This window comes from Topomyia yanbarensis, chromosome 1, assembly GCF_030247195.1.
Source record: "Topomyia yanbarensis strain Yona2022 chromosome 1, ASM3024719v1, whole genome shotgun sequence".
In the NCBI taxonomy this organism is placed as follows: Eukaryota; Metazoa; Arthropoda; class Insecta; order Diptera; family Culicidae; genus Topomyia; species Topomyia yanbarensis.
The window spans coordinates 101,697,468-101,721,109 of record NC_080670.1 but is presented as its reverse complement, the minus strand read 5'-3'; the positions used below and the strand labels follow the sequence as shown (position 1 = coordinate 101,721,109).

General features: G+C 42.1%; 1 protein-coding gene across 7 annotated transcripts in view; it reads left to right on the top strand.

Moving 5' to 3' along the window:
- LOC131696428 (E3 ubiquitin-protein ligase UBR1) overlaps nucleotides 1–23,642 on the top strand; it is an 813,967-nt gene that overhangs the window by 369,666 nt on the left and 420,659 nt on the right. For all 7 annotated transcript variants that reach the window (XM_058954978.1, XM_058954938.1, XM_058955063.1 and 4 more), the window contains 3 exons: nucleotides 9,793–9,999; nucleotides 10,052–10,302; nucleotides 10,358–12,037. In XM_058954978.1, the coding sequence (XP_058810961.1) occupies nucleotides 9,793–9,999; nucleotides 10,052–10,302; nucleotides 10,358–12,037 (2,138 nt within the window). The remainder of the gene's footprint in view (nucleotides 1–9,792; nucleotides 10,000–10,051; nucleotides 10,303–10,357; nucleotides 12,038–23,642) is intronic.

The following is a 23,642-nucleotide window of genomic DNA, read 5'->3' as shown; positions in this document are numbered from 1 at the left end:
CACACGACATATGTGAACGCCTAAAGCCACATGTCCCGAGTGATGTCCCGGGAAGCAAATATAGCTCTGGTTTGCTGACGAGAAAGCGAAGACGAACTCTTGTCTTGTCGCATTAACAATTCGCCAAGAAACCTGGAAACTCCATCTGGTGTAAGGGCACAGTATTATCCACCCTCGAAAAGAATGCGATCTCCAGAATTAGAAGCGTGCTACGTTAGTTAAAATAATAGTCAAGTTTGATGATTCGGCAATATGTGTGTAATAAAATATTCAACCATCGACATGAGGGTGACACCGGCTGAACCAGACGAAGAAAATACTGAAGGGCTGGTGGCTTGAAAGGAACGGCGAGCAAAATATTGTCTTGAGCACGCAGTTTGACAGCAGACAATTTCCGCTCAGGACAGACTTCACTTGGTTCTGACAAGCGGAAGAAAAAAGATCGGGCGAGAATAAGGTGGTCGCAGATGCGACACGGGCACAATTCCTTTTTCGGGAGAAGATTTTGACGCGTGTGAAAAAACTCGTCGGAAAATTGACGTCGCGAGTGAAACTTTCTCAGCAGTGACTGCTCGGACAATAGTGGTGACCCGTTCGGGAGGGAGCAGGCCAGAACTGTGACAAAAGAGCGTGCTAGTCTTCCCACGCAGCCGTCGGACAATCGGACCCAGCACGTACCACCACAACCTGAAGGAAAAGTGTCGCATCGGTCTGAGCGAGCAAGTGATTGTGTCGTGAGGGGGAGAACCGGATCACGAGCGACCTTCTCGGAGCATGGTCCGAATACGGTGAAGCACATCGAGAGCCGAAACGAGATACGCCATCCACTGCCCGACCAGTCTGCACGGTGAAGGGCGAACCGCGTGGTCGACGGCAGCCATCGATTTGGAGCCAGACTGGAACACAGTGAACGTCACGTGGAGCGCCGGCATCCACGACATAATGAAGAAGGCCACGTCGTTCACCGGGTAAGTTCACCCTAGCCCTCTGGGCACCTTTTTATTTACACATATCATCATGACTGAATTCCGGCGTCCAGGGGCACGCACGTGAATGTACTTTTGGGCTACCGAGCAAAACTTATAACAATGGCGCCCAACAAAACGAACCAATTTTGTTTGTGATTTGTAAAATTCTAGAATTAGTGTGTAATTTGTAGCACAATTCTGTTGCATTGTAACACATTTTGTAGACCCTACCATTAAGTTAATTCTTGTTTAGTTGGCTAATTTAAGACCTTAAGGATCATGGATCCAGCAAGCCTGACGGAAGAAGAGATTTGTTACGAGTTGGCGTTGCGCCATGTAAACAATCTCGGAGCACTTCCTCGCAGAGCCAGAGCCGGTCGTTTGCGTGCTTTGATGCAGGAAGATGAAATTAAAGGTACTGTTTACGACAGTTCCACTCATGTCATGATACCGGAAGATAATATCAGTCAATGTCAAACTCGGGTACGTGAATTAGTATCGGAAGTAGAGGGAGCATTTAAACGGGGTGACCTTCCCGTCGTGCGCATGATACGATCGCGAATAATTCATTACCGCGAAAGATTGTCCATCGTAGAGCCGCCAAATAACTACATCGAGACACATGCAACGCTTTCACTATTAGTTCAGTTCTCGTTGGAAGACATAGATGAGGCGCTAGGAAGAACGAAGAAAAGTGTTAAACAAACAGTGAACAGTGATAGTGGCAGAAAAAGTCATACTGGTGCAATTCCTAAAGGAACGAACCAAACATCTACGTCAACCGAAGCAGACATTCGAGGATTCGACGAGAATGGAAACCCAGTGAACCTCTCGGAAAGCACGAATCAATCACTCCACTCAGTCCCACAACAATCAAGCAGCAGAAACATATCGGTAAATTCGTTAGCATCACTTCCGCTGCGCATGAACTCAACAATTCACCAAAGCGACAGGGGAGCAGAATCACTAGAATCACAACGCGCTAATCGAGGAATAGACTCGCGCGTTCTAAGTCCACGAATAGTCTCAAACAACAGATACAGTGCACAAAAAGAGTTCAATCCGGGTGGCCAAGGATTCAGCAGTTTTCCACCACCGCCTTATGAACCACCAAGAATAGATGCGAGCGAAGCCGATGCAAGAGCGGATTACTACCAGCTTCGAGATGAATTATTACGTCAAATGAACCGGCAAGGACAGGAATACTTTCCTAGGCCGCCTTTAGAAGAAAGAAGGACGCTGAAGGCGATTCACAATTGGCCGTTCCAATACAAAGGCGAAAAGGATGGCTTATCGTTGAATACATTTCTGCAGCGGGTGGAAACATTTGCAGCATCAGAGGCTGTTACGGATGACATATTGCTGCAAAATGTAAAACATCTGTTGATGGACGACGCCCTAAACTGGTACAGTAACATTTATGCGACGGGGGAGTTAGCAACTTGGGAAGAGTTCAAGCGTCTGATCAGGCACGAATTTCTGCCAGCTAGCTACGCTTACATGCTTAGAGCAGAGACATACCATCGCTTGCAGGATGAAGAGGAACCCTTTAACAAATTTTACCAGGATATTACCACACTTTTCCAGTATGTAAGCCCTCCGATGAGCGACTTAGAGAAGCTGTTTATCATCAAAAAGAATATGAATTCGACATACGCACCAATAGCTGCATCACAACATTCCATCCGTTCACTGGTGCAGGCATGCAAGGAGTTGGACGAGCTCAGAAAACTTCAACAACAGCAACGCCGGTTTTCCCTCCCATATGGAGCCTTAATTGAACCTGCTTTAGCAACCCCAAATTCTGCGCAACGGTCACCAAAACCGCAACAGCAATTGCCGCGATTTGGAAGGGTTCACGCCTTGGAAACGGAGAATGGGTATAGCCATGAAGGAAACGGTTCACCATCGTCGCAATTCTCGGAAGTGGGACAACATTTACAGGAAGAAGAGAGGATGGAACACAAAATGGAAGCAATATTGCAGCAAGTGAATGCACTCAGACTAAGATTTGATCAACGAGAAGCTGCGGGAAGGCAGTCACAGTGTCAAAACACTTCATCTGCTAATTCCAACAATATGCAACAACTGCAGAATCCAGATGCAACGATCGCTCGAGCGCAACCTGCGGTGATAACATGCTGGAATTGTGATGAAGAAGAACACAGATTCATGGACTGTGCCAAACCGCAGGCAGTGCTATTCTGCTACCGCTGCGGCCAAAAGAGGTTCTCACTGCGAAGCTGTCCAACCTGTCGTCAACGATCGGAAAACGCACTGGCGGGGAACCAGTAACCGAGGGAATGGAGTCCTCGCCACAGTTAGATAAGCCCTCCACAGTTCTCGACCTAATCCAGATCAATTTCTTGATCATAAATCCTGAAAATGACAATAGACCTCATGCAGTGGTAGAAGTACTAGGCAAAGAGATTACCGGATTGCTTGATAGTGGCGCCAACTGCTCAATTTTAGGGGGCGAGTACGTAGAAATGGTGCAGGAGCTAAACTTGCTGAAGGAAGCACTAGTGGGAGGCATACGAACAGCAGACGGAACGGAGCACCGGATACAATCCTGCACCCGCCTTCCGATAGCCTATAACAACAAAAATGAGGTCATCTCGATGCTACTATTACCCACTCTACCAACATGTGTGATCTTTGGAATGAACTTCTGGAATGCATTCGGCATTAAGCCAGTTTGCTGTTCGTTAAATCTAGAAGTTGAGACACAAGAACATCCACCAGAAGAAAAAACCAAATTTCTGTCCGAGGAAGAAAAGCATCGATTAGAAGAAACCATAAGCCATTTCCCACAAGCGAAGCCCGGAAGACTTGGAAGGACAGATCTCTATGTCCATCGAATTGACGTTGGTGACGCGAGACCACGGAAACAACGCTACTACCCCATGTCCAAGTACGTGCTCGATGAGGTAAACAAGGAAATAGACCGAATGCTGGAGCTGGACGTGATAGAGGAGGCACTCTTCTCGCCGTGGAACAATCCGTTAGTTGCCGTGAAAAAGAAGACTGGACAATACCGTGTCTGCCTAGATGCTCGCCACCTAAACTCAATTATGGTAAATGAGGGGTATCCCATCCCGCAAATCTCGGCGATCATGAACAACCTCAGCGGATGTACCTACATCTCGGCAATCGACCTCAAGGATGCCTTCTGGCAATTACCCTTAGAAGCGAATTCTCGTCCAGTAACAGCGTTCACAGTGCCACAAAGAGGCCATTTTCAGTTCAAGGTGGTTCCGTTTGGTCTGTGTACGGCGAGTCAGGCCTTGGCACGACTTATGACCCATCTGTTTGCGGACATGGAGCCTCATGTCTTCCACTATCTCGATGACATTATCATCTGCTCACGTACGTTCGACGAGCACATCGAGATGCTGAAGAGAGTTGCGAAAAGATTGAGAGATGCTGGACTTACCATATCCTCTGAAAAATCAAAGTTCTGCCTGGAGGAGATGAAGTACCTGGGTTATGTTCTGAATCAAAACGGGTGGAACGTGGATCAGGACAAAATCGAGAGCATAGTGCGCTTCCCAGTTCCACAGTGCAGAAAGGAGGTACAGCGGTGGCTAGGAATGTGCAATTGGTACCACCGGTTCATAACCAACTTTTCCAGAATCGCAGTACCGTTGACAGAGCTAACAAAGACCAAGACCAAATTCCGGTGGTCGAGAGAAGCCGAAGAAGCGTTCTTGAAACTCAAATCAGCACTCGTGTCAGCACCAGTTTTAGCAATGCCAGACCACACGAAGCCGTTCGCGATTGCGAGTGACGCAAGCGACATAGCTATTGGAGCGGTACTGACTCAGGACACGAGCACCCAATAGCCTACTTCTCGCAAAAACTGTCAGCGTCAGAGCGGAAATATTCCGTAACCGAACGAGAGTGTCTGGCCGTAATCAGGGCGATTGAGAAATTCCGAGGCTACGTAGAAGGTACAAAATTCACGGTGCACTGTGACCACTCGGCACTATCCTATCTAAGGTCAATGAAGAACCCGACGGCACTCAAAAGTCGCTGGATTCTAAGACTCAACGCCTTCGATTTCGACATAAAATACCGGAAGGGAGAGATTAACACGGTACCGGACGCGCTGTCCAGAATCGCAAATACGATGGTGTTTAAGGCAGATGTTTCCATCGATCAGTGGTACCAGAAGTTACGGGAAAGAGTGCAGCAAGACAGCGATAAATTTCCGGATTTCCGCATAGCGAATCAAGATCTCTACAAGAACTGTAGCACCAAGAACGAGGAAGGTGCGCTGACACACAAATGGAAGAAGGTCGTACCGCTAAACCAGCGGGCAGAGGTAATTGCGAAATTTCACGATGCAACCTCGGGAGCGCATCTAGGATTCCAGAAAACATGGCAGAAGCTGCAAAATCACTTTTATTGGCCGAAAATGATGGAGGACGTCGCGCGATACGTTAAAGGATGCACGACATGCAAGGCGAGCAAAGCAACCAAACAGAATAATGATGCCGAATATGGGAGGTTCTAAGCCCGCTCGTGTACTATGGGAGCTTGTATCAATTGATTTTGTAGGCCCATTCACTCGTTCGCGTGCCGGAAACACCGTAATGCTCGTCGTGGTGGACTGGGTAACAAAATACGTCATAGTGCACCCCATGAGATCAGCTGATTCGGTGAAAATGGTGGAGTTCCTAGAACAACACGTGTTCTTACGATACTCGCGCCCGCGGATCATTCTCTCAGATAATGGAAAGCAGTTTCTGTCAGCAGCCTTTAGGGCAGTGATCTCTAAGCACAACATCATCCATATGAAGACGGCATTTTACTGCCCAATGGTAAATAACGCCGAGAGGGTGAACGGAGTGTTAATCACGTGCATCCGAGCGCTACTAGATGAAGACCACCGCGGTTGGAAACGAGTGCCAGGGAGCTTCGCAGAACTTTAGTACGTAGCTGGAATAGGAGGAGCGGACACACTGAGATCGACGGTCAGGGACCGGTTCGGCGGGTAGTTGATGCCTACGGCCTCTATTCAGGCGCAACAGGATCACGACTAATAGATTTTGGAAGCAGCACGCAGCGGAAGAAGCCCAAGAAGGCTCGGGAGATTGGAACTCGTACAATCAGTAAGGAGGCTCCAAATGCCACCATCCGAAAAGCAAAAGTCCAGCTATGTAAACAGCCAGTAGGATGCTGTTGACCACGAACGCACGCGCCGCCAAAACACGTTCTACGGAAGTGGCTAGAGGACCCAAATCGAAAAATGAAACCTCGCCATTCCTTACATTCACAGGGACCAACACATCAGAAATTTCTGGCGGTCATGGTCCAATTTCCATCACAACGAACCACTCTACTTTTGCAGTATGTCGACCACTGGAAATTTTCGCGAACACCATCGTTAAAGCAAATGAGTGACATTGACTGAATTCCAGGCACAGGTCTCAAACGAAGTGGTAGTCGTTGCATGGGGGTCACTACGAAATATCAAAAGTAACGCGAACAGGGGGCGCGGTAAATCCTCCTTTCTGGGCTCGTAGTGATTCAGGTCGCGTAAATGCTTCCTTCGCTCAATTAGTGACTGACAAAATCCACTATAAACGTCAAAATATTAGCCAACTTTAGTTCGTACTTTTGTTATATGTAAGATCTCTAGTTTTACTTTAGCTTCTAAAACTATCGTAGATCGTTTAAGTGTCGTGCCACAAGATGGGCAAAGCACAGAAGATAAGACAAGAACTAGCGCAGAGACCTTTTGCTCTTATGTGAGCGTTCAGATCACCTTTGGCAGGATTCGCTGCCGTTATGTTTAATTTGTTTTGAATATGGTTGAGCTTTTGGATCTGGCGAGCAGCAAGGCTTAGATCTGCTCTGTCTCTGTGCGACTTCTTGTAGAAGTGGGTCTGAGAGTTTTTTGTGAGCTGTCTGTCGACGCTCACAAAAAACTCTGCGCTTGTGGTAAGGTTGTGTTACGTTAGTTAAAATAATAGTCAAGTTTGATGATTCGGCAATATGTGTGTAATAAAATATTCAACCATCGACATGAGGGTGACACCGGCTGAACCAAGCAAGCAGTTTGACAGCAGACAATTTCCGCTCAGGACAGACTTCACTTGGTTCTGACAAGCGGAAGAAAAAAGATCGGGCGAGAATAAGGTGGTCGCAGATGCGACACGGGCACAATTCCTTTTTCGGGAGAAGATTTTGACGCGTGTGAAAAAACTCGTCGGAAAATTGACGTCGCGAGTGAAACTTTCTCAGCAGTGACTGCTCGGACAATAGTGGTGACCCGTTCGGGAGGGAGCAGGCCAGAACTGTGACAAAAGAGCGTGCTAGTCTTCCCACGCAGCCGTCGGACAATCGGACCGAGCACGTACCACCACAACCTGAAGGAAAAGTGTCGCATCGGTCTGAGCGAGCAAGTGATTGTGTCGTGAGGGGGAGAACCGGATCACGAGCGACCTTCTCGGAGCATGGTCCGAATACGGTGAAGCACATCGAGAGCCGAAACGAGATACGCCATCCACTGCCCGACCAGTCTGCACGGTGAAGGGCGAACCGCGTGGTCGACGGCAGCCATCGATTTGGAGCCAGACTGGAACACAGTGAACGTCACGTGGAGCGCCGGCATCCACGACATAATGAAGAAGGCCACGTCGTTCACCGGGTAAGTTCACCCTAGCCCTCTGGGCACCTTTTTATTTACACATATCATCATGACTGAATTCCGGCGTCCAGGGGCACGCACGTGAATGTACTTTTGGGCTACCGAGCAAAACTTATAACAAGCGGACACTGTATGACGAAGGACAGGCTGTTCAGCTGGAAATGGGAGGACAGCGAAAATTGCGAAATATGCGACGAGAAAGAAAACATCGATCACATCCTATACCAGATAAGGTAAAGACATACGTAAAGCGAAAGTTTTGGTTTTACGATTGGCAAGATCGACATTGCGTAAATACTGATTCACTTCCCAAAAAAGAGGTTAATAAAAACGAAATTAATTAAAACAATGTTTTGAATATAGAAACTAGTGCTTTCAGCCTCTCAAAGCGTTTGCCACCAAAAATATTATTGTACACACATGCATACACCTTATGCAGATTATCTTGAATATGTTTTGCGTTTGTCAAATCTGCCACTCTTCTTATTCTTATCCGGACACGCTCTTTTTCCTTTGAGGCAGACCCTCGGGATTCCCCTGTTGTAATACCTCGCCATCTGTATCATTTGTTTACCATTTATCTGTCAATGTTATTCCAATCGAGCACAAGACCTATCCGAGTCCTTCAAGTTTTTCTTGAATGGGGCCATTGGCAGATCTCGTCCTCAATTGGAATGATACCGACAAATAAATGGTAAACAGACGATAGCGTTGGGCGAGTCGTTATCCAGAGGTATTCAATAGGGGAATTGTGGGAAAAACCGACACTGTGGGTAAAACCGACACCCCACAGCTTTGCCTAGAAATAAAATTTTTATTCATTTCATAATGATACATTATTATTAGTACGTTTATCTAGAGCATTTGAATAAAAATTGGATTTACGTTAGTGCACCGAATATCAGAAAAATAAACAAAACATACGACAGCAGCGTTCATACTCGTCTGGATGTAAAATTTCGTTGGTAGATTTTAAGGTTTTAACCGAACAAAAGCTTTTTAAATCACCCCATTTTTCTGTACCTATTATTATCGGCCTTTCCTATGATCAATTAGATGCATTGAAGACAAGTTTGAGAAATTCAATATTTTTAATTGCTTTTATAAAAAAATGTGCGCTGTTGGGGTAAAACCACTAACCACCCTTTGGTTAGGGTAAAACCGACACACTGTTAAGATGGTTGTGTTTACTTGCGATTCATTACAAAAGGCTGGGGATCTTTGTGACACTTCAATTACACTATTAGCACACTATAGTAATAGCTGAAATACACAGAAATACTTTTATTGTGCTTATTTCTTATAAGTCTCTTTAAAAATCAAAAATTGGAATTTTTGCTTATCTAATTCTATCGAAGCTTTTGCTATTTCTCCAAAAAGCTCATCAAACCGAATTTCTAGTGTTTTCTTGGTTTGTCATAGACGAACTTTATCACAATGAGACAATGATATTATGTATACCCCAATAGATCGTTGATAATCAGAGTCCGAAAAATCAAATCTGAAAAAGATAGTTTTACTAAGAAATGTGTGTGTGTCACTTATAAGTGAATGAATCCAATTAGCAGAACGTAGAATGCTTGCAAATCTTCTCTTACGAAATAAAATGACACTGGAAGTTGCAATGATGTGCGCAAGGATTATTTGGAAATACTCATATCAATAAATAATCCTATAGCATAAAATACTCTTATTTATAGTACTACGCTTTCGAACTATCTTCCCCTCACTACATGATGAAGCAATAAAAAGCACATATTTTGCATCATACATACTCACACTTTATTAATCACGCATATATCTAATTTTTAATAAAGATAAAGATTTTAATAAAGTGGAGAGAAAATAAATTAAAGGGGGTGTCGATCTTACCCCTATAGGGTGTCGGTTTTACCCGCAGTGCCTACAAAAAGTCACTTTGTTTTCCAAGTTTTACAACCAATAATTTTTAATGAAATTAATTTTTCGAAGCGCTGAAAAAGAAGAAGAAGAAGAATTTTCTGAAGAAGAATTGTGCATTAAAATTATAATTTTATTGGTTTTGTGGCAACTTAGAAAAAGTGTTAAGCTTAAGGTGTCGGTTTTAACCATAATTCCCCTACCTTTAATTTGCATGGAGCCCGCCTAGAAGCATATTCTTATATAATCATAAATTTCTATTTACAGGCTACTGTAACCAATGTATCGGATCTTTCCATTATCACAGACAAAGTGAAACGATGCAGTGAAATAGTATTTAAAGGTATTTTACAATACTGCACTAAAACGTTGCAGATACAATCTGACAGTAGTTTGGCTAATTTCGGTGGTATTGATGAAGAAGATGTTTATTGTACGATTTTATACAACGACGAAACACATACTTTTGATCAGGTAAAAAAATGCATTGTTTACAATATATTGCTCATACTAGTGATTCTAATAGGTTATTCAAACACTAACATCTATTGTTAAATGTACCCAAAAAGAAGCTATTGAGTATGTGACAAGCATCGATCGCGAAGGTAGAGCAATAGTGAAGTGTGCTCCATTTGAAACATGCAAAAAGCTAAAAGAAGACATCGAGAATAAGGTTATACGATCAACAATGACAACCAAATCTTCGCCTTTAAAGGTTACTGTGCTTCATAAAAAAGAAGTGGCCTACCAATATATGGCAATGCAGATACTGGGTTGGTGAGTAGCGACGTTTTTATTGATTCACCTTCACAAATTACATGTTGATTTTCAGGTTTCAAGATTTCTTGATCAAACACTCGACATTTCGATCAATATTTTGCAGCATAGTAGGCGAAATGGGTATGCCGTATAACCTGAAACAAATTATAAGCAACGATCACAAACTCTGGAAATCCGCACGAACTTGTTGGCATCGACTTTTAATTTCAGGCATGCTGATGGAGTACAATCATAAAAAAGAGCTGGCTGTAATGTTCACTAAACTGTATGCAAATCTGATGCAGGATTTCATAAGAGATGACCATTATCATTCGTTTTCTATTGCTTCGCTTAGTGTGCAACTTTTTACTGTGCCAACTATCGCACATCATCTCATTGCGCATGAATTGGCCTTTTTTAAACTAATGCATACATTTTACTCCGAGTCTATTGAAAAGTACGTCAAAAACAAACACCTACAATTTGCAAAGAATACCTCGACCATGAATGTATTCAAGCGAGCATCTTATATTCTAATTGATTTAAAATACTTGCTCAGCTTCAAACCAGATGTGTGGACACAGGAACTGCGAACTGGGTTTCTCCACGGTGTCCAAATTTTGATACGTTTGCTAAAATGTATGCAAGGGATGGATGCGGTTACACGACAGGTGGGTCAGCACATGGAGTACGAACCTGAATGGGAAACTGCTTTCACCCTGCATTTGAAACTATCTCATTTAATCACGCTTGTCTTGGAATGGTGTAGCACAGATAAAGTAGTTCTTGTGAAAGTATATCGTATGTTATTGTCTGCGTTAGCTGAAGTCAAATTTATAGTATCAGAAACTACCGTCGAAGTGAAAGAGCTTGCAGATCATAGTGCTTCATGTCTGATTTACGATGTAGCATCTAAACCGGTTTCAATACATTTACCACTAACACGTTTCCTAGCTGGTCTTTATGTTCATTTTGAAAAATTCGACTTAACATACGATACGGTGGCACCATCTTCAGCCGATAAACCCACCCCAGAACAAATTATTGAGCCTGTATTGTGTACCAGAACAATGATATCACAGGTCTATGCAGGAATGTGGCGTCGAAATGGATACTCATTATTGAATCAGCTTTACTTCTACCGTAATGTGAAGTGTCGCTATGAAATGCTCGATCGTGATATCGCTATTCTACAAATTGGTGCTTCGTTGATTGAAAGTAATGAATATTTGATTCATATTATGAACAAGTTCAATCTCATTGCATGGACAAACGATGATTTTGAACCAACGAATGCAGCCAATCCAGAAGAGGATGGAATTAGGCAAATTATTAATATGGTAGATGAATTACTTGAGCTTCTTATCATAATTATTAGTGAGCGTTTTGTTCCCGGCATAGGCATGATACCAGAAGAAAACCGAATAAAGAAAGAAATCGTGCAGCAATTGTGTATTAAACCTTACTCCCATTCAGAGTTAAATCGTTCACTAAATGAAGATTCTAGTAGCGAAACCGGAATGGAAAGTGTAATTGATGAGATTGCAACATTCGTAAAGCCAAGTAAATCTGATAAAAAGGGGGTTTATGAATTGAAACCTCAGTATTTCGATTGGTATAATATGTACTTTTATCACTATAGCAAGGAGGACAAATCTAAATCTGAAGAAGCGCAAAGAAAGCGTTGTAAAGAGAGAGGTGATTTAGTTTGTTGTCCACCTCCAAAGCTTCCACAGCTGACACAATCATTCAGGTAAGTCTATAGCATTGCCAGAAATACAAACACCGGAAGCGTTATCAATTTTCAGGCTATCTTGAAATTTCGAAATTTCAGCATTTTCATTAATATCTCAAATATTGAGCGAAAAGTAAGTTATTTCTTGATTGAAGAATTCGACTGTAACGTACTCAACCAGATCTTAATTTCGGCTAAGCAGTCTCTTATGGATTAAAACGAATTATGTTATGATTACTCCAACGTTTCGATGCAGGGTCGCATCATCTTCAGGGGACACTGTATGTTCGAGAAAATTTGTTTTACATAAATGAAAAAACCTATCACATAAAAAACAAAACATTGACTTACAATCTACTCATTCGTTCCTTGTTAAGTGGCTTTTCTAAGCATACTGTCTTTACAAAAAGGAGTGGTGGGTGGTACATGGGCTATAAAAGTCCAATATGATGATTTTAACGATAACAACATTAATTTGAAATTCGAAAAAACTTTTACAAAATTCGATGCTTACTGTTCGCTTGACATATGAATGTAAATGATTATTATTTCTTTTGATGCATATATGTTTTGATTTTGTTGAGGATATGTTATTATAGGTCAAGATAAAAGTTAGTATTTTCAAGTCTATAGAATATAGAGAATACTCTTCTATATTCTACTATATTTGAGCAATGATTTGCTGAAAAGGACCAACAATCCAACTTTAAAAAACGCTTGTGGGTATTACGAATTAAATAATTATTATTTACCGAAAATGTATGTAGGGGTGTTATAAAGTTCGTTTACGCCACTCGTTTTCGATCAACTTTGTTTTCAATGATTTGAGACGGCTTACGTCCGAGGCGTCATTCTGCACGAAACGTATCAAACAGTCCAAGGATTGAATAGCTCGCGTAAACTCTGGTTCCTGTTGCTGCTCTTCTACACTTGAAGATGATGTATTGTCGGCTGATCTTCCGGGTAAGAATCTATAGAGTGTGAATCGTTTAGTCCTAGCACCGAATTGACTATTTCTTGATCGTAAACATGGTCGACTATCCATGATTCGATCTCTTCACTGGACGTAGTGGTGCCAGCCAGAGCATCTACTGCCGTTATCAGAGCTTTTAAGTCATCTCACCTCAATTAATCCATCATCCGATCTCAAATCGTATCCTCCATCGTAATGTACTGTGCAATTATCTAGCACCAGTAACGCCTTGGGTTCTAAATTAAATTCCTTGAAGAACACCCTTACCGCTGGTACAAATTCGCGATAGAACCATGTTCGAAAAAGCTCTCGCGTCATCCAAGCTTTCTTGGAATTTTAATATGATACGGGTAGAAGTTCCTTGGTAGCAAGCGAGTGTGGTTTGTCTCGTTTGCAAGGACCACACTTCGTGATGCTAGCAACTTTACTAAAATGGCAGATTCATCAGCGTTGTATAATTGGCACTTTTTCAAGTCCGATTCGACAATTTTCGTCATCAAAATCTCCTTAAACTTCAAGTATGCGCCTATATCCACGGAAGCTTTTTCTCCGGCTACACGCTTTGCATGGAGTCCAAAAAGGTTCCTAAAACGTCGTACCCATCCATCCGAAAATGTAAAATTCTGCCGTAATACCCGTGTTTCTGAATCTAATGCAACAACAATTCTCCCTTCTCCCGTAGTGCTTCTGACGTAGCAATAATACAGGTCGGACTCGATTATCCGGGGATTTGAAAAAAATCTCACCCCGGATAATCGAATCAAACTTTTTTTTTGCGTTATTTCATGAATTTAAGCTTCATTCGTGGAGAAATTGGAAATAAAATGACCAGGGCAAATTTTCCTATTATGTTAAATGTAAATGTACCTATTTTGGCCCTAGTCGATTTTTCAGACTTTCAGGGTGTGATTTGTATTTTCAATTGGTTTTCATTTATTATTCATATTGGTAACGAGTTAACGATATGTATTAGTTGTTTATAGCTATTTGTATAAGAATTTTAAGATAAACTTTTTAATAAGGTGTGTCTTTTGCAATACAAGTCAAACTCGATTACCCAGGGCTTAGATTTTCCGAGCTAACTGATTCGATTACTCGAATACCAGAAAAAATAAAGTTTGTAAGTAAACTGGGGGTCGTCTGTTTCCTGGCTCTAGTTTAATTTACGTGGAGTGTCACATATCACAGCTAACATGTCTAGTCATTCTAATTAGAAGAGGGCGTGTTGCGCACCCACAAAGAGATCCTTGTTCTTGTCCTCGTAGCATTATTTAGTTGACCAATACTGTATTTTCAGGTAATAACTACGCGTGTAGTCTTCGCAAACTGTCCCACTCATACTTGACAGGTTCCCGGGCGCCTCAGCGAGAAGTACTGCTGGCGCCTTCTTTATATAGCCTATCATTCATCTTTGCTTGAGCTACCCAAGAATTGAAATCACCTCCAGTGACGGCCGGGTCTCTTTTCAGAATCTCGTTAACCATTTCTTGACCAACTATTTTCTATCGCGTATAGGGTCCCAAAACTATTTTTCCTTAAAACTGTTGGCGTCAAGAAACACGAAAAACCTGGTTTAAGAAAGATAAGTGCTTCTTTTGCAGCTGCTCAATATTTACCTTCCGATCTAGCCCAATTGCATAAAAAGGTGGCAATCTAAATTAGAAAGATTTAGCAGCTTTCAATAATATTCCCAGGCTAAGAAAATATTCCAAAATTTCATTTTCGCCATTAACAGAAACTATCCCTGGCAGCACTGCTTCAGCGGAACCCAAGTCGATTAATTGTAATGAATTCTGTTCTAATGCTAATATTTATAACTTTTAGTGCTCAAATGAAAGATCTTAATCGCAGTTATTAGCCTTACTTGACGTTGTGTAAACCAAAAGTTATAGTCATATAGAAACATGGTTGTTCATCAACCAGAAGGGCACGAACGGGTTAAAGATGCTATTGGAATTCTGAGCAGGAATCACTTATTGAAGGGGATAAGGGGAGAAGAGCAATATTGTTTGTGTCAAAGTCCACTGGAACTCAAAGCAGGATATTCATCAGGACCATGATTCTATCAGTATCTGGCAAAAGCATAATCGTCAGCGGAATTCTATCTTGAGAAAGATTCCACTAGACATTTAAGAAGCTTTTCTCTAGAATCCTGCATCAAAATTCAGAGAAAAGAAATATGGATAAATATTGAATCGAAGTTCTGAAATAGATTCCATTGGGATGCTAAGAAAACTTCGATCAGAATCTTGAAAAGTGTTCAAACAGAATCCTGAGAAGCATGTTATCATTATCTCAAGAGATAGCCAGAAACCGAACGAGCAATGTAGGTATAATGACGTTTTATGTGGCCTACAGTAACCGATGTATTACGAGAAAAATGTGCTTTTAGTGTAAAATTAAAAGTTGCATATTTGGCAATATTGGCATTAAAAACTTTTCATTTTTTTGGAATCCTAAACAAATATATCTCGCTGATTGATTCTAGTGCAAACAGTACCAGAGATATAATCCGAAGAAAATTTTTTTTTTAATCAATTTGTTAAAATTAACCGTTATGTGTCCAACAAAAAACACCTATAACACCTATTTAGATGTTATAGATTCAGGAACTCGTCAACTTTTGGATTCTGTAACATTGAACCGGATGAATGGATCTGGTTCTTGGTAATCCGGATTTTCCGGATTACAGTACTAGGGTATGATTTGTAAATTTAAATAATGCCCTAGCAAAATGAATATCAAAACTCTTCAAATTGTCTCGGAAGTCTGTTATTTATTGTTACGGGACCCTATGGTAGTTTGAAAAATGGAATTGGAATGGAATGGCCATTCACGGCCCTACAGGAACCTGCTCCGGAATGTCCGTTCCGGGGTGAAATCACCAAATGGTTCCAACACCACGAAATACAGCCTATTGATGCTATGCCAAGAATTTTGATACCAATATTGCTAGTATTCCATTGAAATTCACAAATAGTATCCAAACACTGGAACATGCTTCCGGAAATCCGGATTCCCGGGAACCGGTTGAAATAACCCGATTCATTTTTACCAAGTCTAAAAGTAGATGAGTTCTTGAATCCAAAACACCCAAAAGCATCAAAATCGGTTGGAAATTACCTTAGTTATTGGCATTTCAGTTTTGAGGGTATCCGGGTATCCACGTCGGCCTGGGACGTAGTAAAAAATTCAGGAGCCCCTCCTCACTCCCTTCTTACTATATCAAAAACATTATTATCCCAAAAGCTTGACTTAGTGAAGTTCTAAGATGTCACAAAGTTTCAATTTCCAGCTACGGATAAAACATCGGAATTTCATTATTTGTAATCTAAAAAGGTATCCGGGTACCGCGTCGGACATATAACGGTTAAGAATGTTCCCATGGACTGAGGGGCTGTTTAAATGACACAACAATTTAGGTTATTGTATATTGGCTCTAAATGAACAATTTCTTCAAAACTGGTTCCAATCCATGAAGGTCGATTCCAAGTTTTGTGTTTTTAGGTCACTTTGCGCGGAATAATCTATATATAAGCTATTTTTGAGGTAGGTTAAAATTTGAGAGGAGGTTAACCCCAGACCCCCCAATTGCCCGAAAAAATGTTCTATTGACTGCAATGATCGAATTAGCACTATAATAAGACATTATAGTTGAAATTTCATTTTTTTCAAAACACCCGGATAATCGAATCATTTTTCCCGGATAATCGAATCATTTTTCCCGGATAATCGAATCACGGATAATCGAATCCATGGATAATCGAATCCCCGGATAATCGAGTCCGACCTGTATTGGCTTCCCTCTGCTGGAGAATCCATAAATAAAGAGATTCTTCCATTAGAGGTAAATGCTGCTCCTTCAACGTTCTTCGACTTTGGATACCGTGTTCTCTATAAACAACTGGTTTGCTCGCAATTCATCCTTGTGCTGCAATAATCGAGTTACAGAGGACGATCCTACACCATATTTTCTAGCAAGCGATTCGTGTGTGCCACCGCCATTTTCAAATTCCTCTATAATTTTAACCTTCTCAACCAAGGTAAGTGTTTTCTGCTTACGTTTCTGTTTGGATCCAGACGGAATATCCATTGCAGAACCACTTTCACCTTATTTAATCAAAAAACTGACTAAAGTTAAAAATGAATTTTTTATTGTTCTTTTCACAGAAAAGCCGAAGATTAGTATGCAACTAAATAGAAGGAAAATATATCCTTTTAGTTTCACCAGTGAAATTTAGGACGCACATCAAGCAATGCTGTTGGTCAGGAACAGGGTTACCACTGTTTTTCAAAGAAAATCTGGTAATTCAACTTAAATTGTCTGGCAAAATCTGTCACTTGACAGCGACCTCATAGTCATCATAGAGGTGAGCCTTGGTGTGGGAAATTTGCAGTTTGCTGTTGGTGGCTGGCAATGTTTATAAATGTCCGCAGACAAATACAACTCCTCGGTTTGACTTCAAAAAACAATCTGCAAATAACTTATGTGGACTCAGCGTTGCCAACATTTTTTTTCAAGAAAACTGGAACTTTCATGAAAAAAACTGAAAAAAACTGGATGCTCAAAAACCTACTTTACCCTTGTAATGTTTATGTCAACGTTTCAATGAACGTAACTTTAAGTAAACCAGTATGTTCCATACCTTTTACTGAAAATTTGAGTCGGTTTTTTGATATTGTGGTCCAAATTAAAAAAAACCTGTTTTAATCCACCTAGCGGTGCAATTATGTCTTTCTCAATAATGAACAGGAGAATTATTGAGTTGTTCATATTCATTAAAAACTTTCAAATGTATATATTACATTTTTATTATACACGACATGACAACTATATACAAGAAAAGAAACCATTATTCGAGATCTAAAATTTTGCAAAAGAAAAAACAGCCACGGTACCCGATCAGAAACACATAACAGAAATATTTCAAAACTATATCTCTCATTTATACTTGTTATAAATTTCTGTTATTTTAACTACTAACGAGACACAACACACAATAGGTTACAAAAATTGTGTTCTGTTATAATCCTGTTATTTCATTCTGATCGGGTAAGGTGCAAAATCGGCCAAGTCCCAAAAAGTCAATTTTAATAAAAAAAATTTTTTCGAGGTAACAAAATCTCGACGATTCATGCATTTTAAAGATGTTTGGCATCAAAAATACGAATTCGATTTCTAAAATTTCATGTGGTTTTTTGAGTTCCGGCTTATATGGGAATTTCATATGTGACCGGACGGTTTAGTCTATATTTCCGGAACCATATAAGCGATCCGTACAAATCTGTGGGGATATTATAGCTATCATTTGGGACTAAGTTTGTGAAAATCGGCCCAACCATTTCCGGAAAACTGATGTGAGTTCGTTAATTTTGAAAGATGTACGCTTTTCCCGGGCACTTCCGGAACCGTCTATGGTGGTCAATGTAGTCAACGAACGTTTGGTTGGCTGTCGGTGACCTAGAACTGCAAATTGAAGTTGTTTGAAAGACTTTTTAGCGAAATTTGTACCTTTTCTGCTTTCATCGGAGTATCGGTTTGAATCGCAATTTGCTATGTGATCGTACGCCACAACGCGTAACTCCGGAGCCGGAAGTCGGATCGGGATGAAGTTTGATAGCCATTTACGGGGGCGCAACACCTTTCATTTGAGACTAAGTTTGGTTGAATCGATCTAGCCATCTCCGAGAAACCGATGTGACTGTTATTTTGAATTTGGATACTTCCGCCGGGGCTTCTGGAACCGATGATGGTGGCTAATGTGGCCAAAGCGACTTTGAATGGCTGTTAGTGACCTATTACTACAAATCGAAGTAGTTGTGGTCACATTTTGGAAAAATTTTCACCTTTATACATTCATTGCAGAATTTATTAAAATCGACATTTTCTGCGTGATCGTACTCATCACCCCGTAATTCCGTAACCAGAAGTTGGATCCATTAGAAATTCAATAGCAGCCTATGGGAACATTGCACCTTTCTTTTTATTTTTTTTATTTCGATTATAGAGGTTTTAACCTTAATGTCATTCGCCTCTTCGGGTTAGAAAAATCTCTTATGAAAAATTTCTAACCCTATGTGCGGGGTCGGGACTCGAACCTGGGTGCGCTGCGTACGAGGCAATCGATTTACCAACTACGCTACGCCCACCCCATTGCACCTTTCATTTGGGACTAAGATTGTGAAAATTGGTTCAGCCAACTCTGAGAAAAGTTAGTGAGATTGTGTTCGCATACACACAGACGCGCATACACACACAGACGCACATACATACACACGCAGAGGTATTTGCCGAACTCGACAAACTGAATCGGATGGTATATATCACTCGGCCCTCCGTTAAAATGTCGGTTTTCAGAGCAATTGCAATACCTTTCTATTGAGAAAGGCAAAAATATTAAAACATTTGAATTTGATTGTAATTGTAATAATTATAATCGAATTTTACTGTTTTGAAGGTTTCAATCTACACATCCACAAAATCCTAAATTTAAGACCATTTGCTAAACTTGAGGTGTGCTTAAACCTTTCTTACGATACCACTACAGCAACTAGCTGACTATTCATCAAATTTTCATCAAAATATTTGACACAATGTACTTCCAGCTTTGTTTGAGTAAAATTCATTTGAAATCGAATCGAAATGTATATTCCCGAACTGTTTTACTCACAAGTGGTTCAGATTACGGTGGATTAAAATCTTATTCGGAGGCACTCGATATCATCCCATCGCTTGCTTGAAAATTCGATGAATTAATTTACAATTTTTGAGAAAAAAAAAAACTAAATAAATGTATATTTAAAAAAACCTGTTTTAATCCACCTAGAGGTGCAATTGAGCAATTTCTCATTTCTCCAAACTATGATTTAATAGCTAATTCGCTATTAATAACTAATAGCTAACTCCGGAACTGGAAGTCGGATGGAGATGGAATTTAATATCAGTTTCCGGGGACGCAACACCTTTCATTTGAGACTAAGTTGATCAAATCGGTCTAGCCATTTTCGAGAAACCAATATAACCGTTATTCTGAATTTGGATGCTTCAGGATCCGTCGATGGTGGCCAGTATGGCCAAAGAGACTTTGAATGACTGTTGGTGACCTAGATCTACAAATTCAACAATTGTGTTTACAATTTAGAAAAAAAATTCACCTTTTTACATTCATCGCAGAATTCGTTAGAATCGGGATTTGCTGCGTGGCCGTACGTATCACCCTGTAATTCAGGAATCAGAACTCGGATCCACACAAAATTCAACAGCAGCTTATGGACCTTTCATTTAAAATCAAGTTTGTCAAAATCGGTTCAGAAAATTCCGAGAAACCGATGTGGACAATTCAACAAATTTTGTTTTGTAATCATACTCTTCTACTCGTAATCCGGAACAAGGAGTCGGTTGAAAATGAAATTCAATAGCAACCTATGGGAATAGTATACCTTTCATTTGAATCTTAGTTTGTAAAAATCGGTTCAACCATCTCCGAGAAACCGATGTGGACATTTTGTTAACAAATCCGCACATACACACACATACATACATACATACATACATACATACATACATACATACATACATACATACATACATACATACATACATACATACATACATACATAATACATACATACATACATACATACATACATACACATACATTCACACATACATACATACACACATACATACACACAGATATTTTGCGATCTCGGCGAACTGATTCGAATGTTATATGAGACTCGGCCCTCCGAGCAATTGCATAACCTTTCTATAAAAGAAAGGCAAAAGAATAATATTTGATTAGCTTAATAAGCATGAGTTCAATGTTATCTTCATGTGATTATATTGTGAAATGAATCTTATTTCGGTATACGGGGTGGATGAAGGAAATGCGGTCGTGAGGGTGGTCCAAGAGGAGGGGAGTGATGAAGGAAGGAGGTGTAAGGGCATGGAGGGGGGGGGGGGGAGGTGCGGCTACGCAATACTCAGCTGCATATTTTGCCTTCCATTTGAGACTTGGTTTGAGAAAATCGGTTCAGTCATCACCGATGAACCGATGTGACTTTAATTGTGGAATTCCGGAACTCCGGAATCGTCGTGGACAATATATTCAAAGAATGTTTGATTGGCAATCAGTGGTCTAGATCTGCGATTAGAAGTAATTTGGTGACCGTTTCAATAGTTTTTACCGTCTGAGGTATTACGATTGTACTGATTTATATGGGAAATTCCAGTATATTCTTACTAACACCCCTATAACTTCGGAAGCAAGAGTCAGAACCGAATGAAATTCAGCAGCAATCAATGGCATTACTGTATCTTTCATTTGAAATCAAGTTTGTGAAAATTGGTAGAGAATTCGTTGTGGAATGGGTGTGATATTAGCTTAGGAACTTGGCGGGTTCTCCGGGGGCGTCATGAACCGTCATAGGTGGCCAATGTGGTCAAAGCTACTTTGATTGATCATTAGTGATCCAAACCCGCGAACTAGAGTAATGTTACATCAATTTTAATATGTTTTACATCATTTGAACATCATGGTGGTACCAGTTTATATGGGAATTTGCTGTGTGACCGCACTCTTCAACCCGTAACTCCGGAACCGTTATTTAACTCGCCGAAGGGACCTTCGTGTCCCTTCGGCGAGTTAAATAAGAAGAAGCCGTGAGAGTCACACAGCTAAATCTTAACCATTGTGCAGCAGCCCAACAGCTGCTGTGGCAGTCGGTCTCGGAGTCGAGGACAGATGTCGCCCTCTTATCAGACCCGTACAGCATCCCTGCCGGCAACGGCAATTGGGTGTCGGACGGGTCTGGAATGGTGGCAATCTGTACAACGGGAAGGTTCCCGGTTCAAGAGGTAATACACCCCTCCGCCGAGGGTGTGGCGATTGCCAAGATCAATGGTGTGTTCTATTGCAGCTGCTACGCCCCACCAAGGTGGCCAATAGAACAGTTCTACCAGATGATCGACAGGCTCTCGTCGGACCTCGTGGGCCGGAAACCGGTAGTAATAGCGGGAGACTTCAACGCTTGGGCAGTGGAGTGGGGCAGCCGCTGTACAAATAGCAGGGGTCAAGCGCTAATGGAAGCGTTTGCGAAACTCGATACTGTGCTAGCTAATGATGGCTCCGCTAGTACATTCCGTAGAAACGGAGTGAAGGCGTGGATTGATTTGACCTTTGCCAGCCCGAGTCTGGCTCCAGGCATGGAATGGAGGGTAGACGAAGGCTACACCCATAGTGATCATTTAGCAATCCGCTTTAAGATCAACTATGGTGTGCAGCATCCGAGGGCGGGAGATCCCTGTCAGGTACGCGGGTGGAAGTCCAATCACTTCGACAGCGAAGCTTTCACCGCGGCCCTGGGACTGGAGGCCAACACCGACAGTCTAAGCGGGGATGCGCTGGTAGCTGTTCTATCACGCGCGTGCGACGCCACTATGCCGAGAAAAACACTGCCAAGAAACGGTAGATGCCCGGTATACTGGTGGAGTGCCGAGATTGCAGCTCTACGGTCAGCCTGCCTCAGAGCTAGACGTAGGATGCAAAGAGCTCGCACCGAGGATGCAAGAGAGAACCGCCGTGAAGTGTTTCGAGCTGCGAAATTAGCCCTTAACAAGGCTATTAAAAGCAGCAAGAGAGCGTGTTTCGACAACCTGTGTGAGAGTGCCAACGCGAATCCGTGGGGTGACGCCTACCGGATTGTGATGGCCAAGACCAAAGGGGGCTCCTCACCCCCAGAACGGTCTCCGGACCGGTTGGCAACGATTATCGAAGTACTCTTCCCGTCTCGAGCCACAAGCCCCTGGCCACCTGCACTACGAGACAGTGCGGGCACGGTCGAAATGGTGGCTCCAGTGACGAACGAAGAACTACTCGCAGTGGCTAAATCCCTAGCAATGAACAAAGCTCCAGGGCCGGATGGAGTTCCGAACAACGCTCTCAAGGCAGCGATCATAGCGAACCCGAACATGTTCAGGCTAGCTATGCAGAGATGCCTTGACGAGTGCCGTTTCCCCGATAGATGGAAAAGGCAGAAACTGGTGCTGTTGCCGAAGCCCGGGAAGCCGCCAGGCGACCCATCGGCGTACAGACCAATCTGTCTGATAGACACGACTGGCAAACTGCTTGAGAGGATCATCCTCAACAGGCTCACCCCGTACGCGGAAGGTACGGACGGTCTGTCAAGCAACCAGTTTGGCTTTCGGAAGGGTAAGTCCACAGTGGACGCTCTCAACTCAGTGATAAATACTGCCGAGATAGCGATCCAACAAAAAAGGCGAGGTATTCGATACTGTGCGTTAGTGACACTTGACGTGAAGAATGCATTCAACAGCGCAAGCTGGGATGCCATCGCGCTCTCGTTACACCGGCTTAGCCTACCGGTGGGTCTGTACCGGATCCTGGAAAGTTACTTCCAAAACCGCGTACTGCTATACGAGACCGATGCCGGTCAGAAAAGGGTTCCGATTACCGCCGGAGTCCCGCAGGGCTCGATCCTAGGCCCGGTGCTATGGAACCTCATGTATGACGGGGTTCTGAGACTGAAGTTCCCTCCTGGGGTCAAGATCGTCGGCTTTGCCGACGACGTAACCTTGGAGGTCTACGGGGAGTCAATTCCTGAGGTAGAACTAACCGCAGAACACGC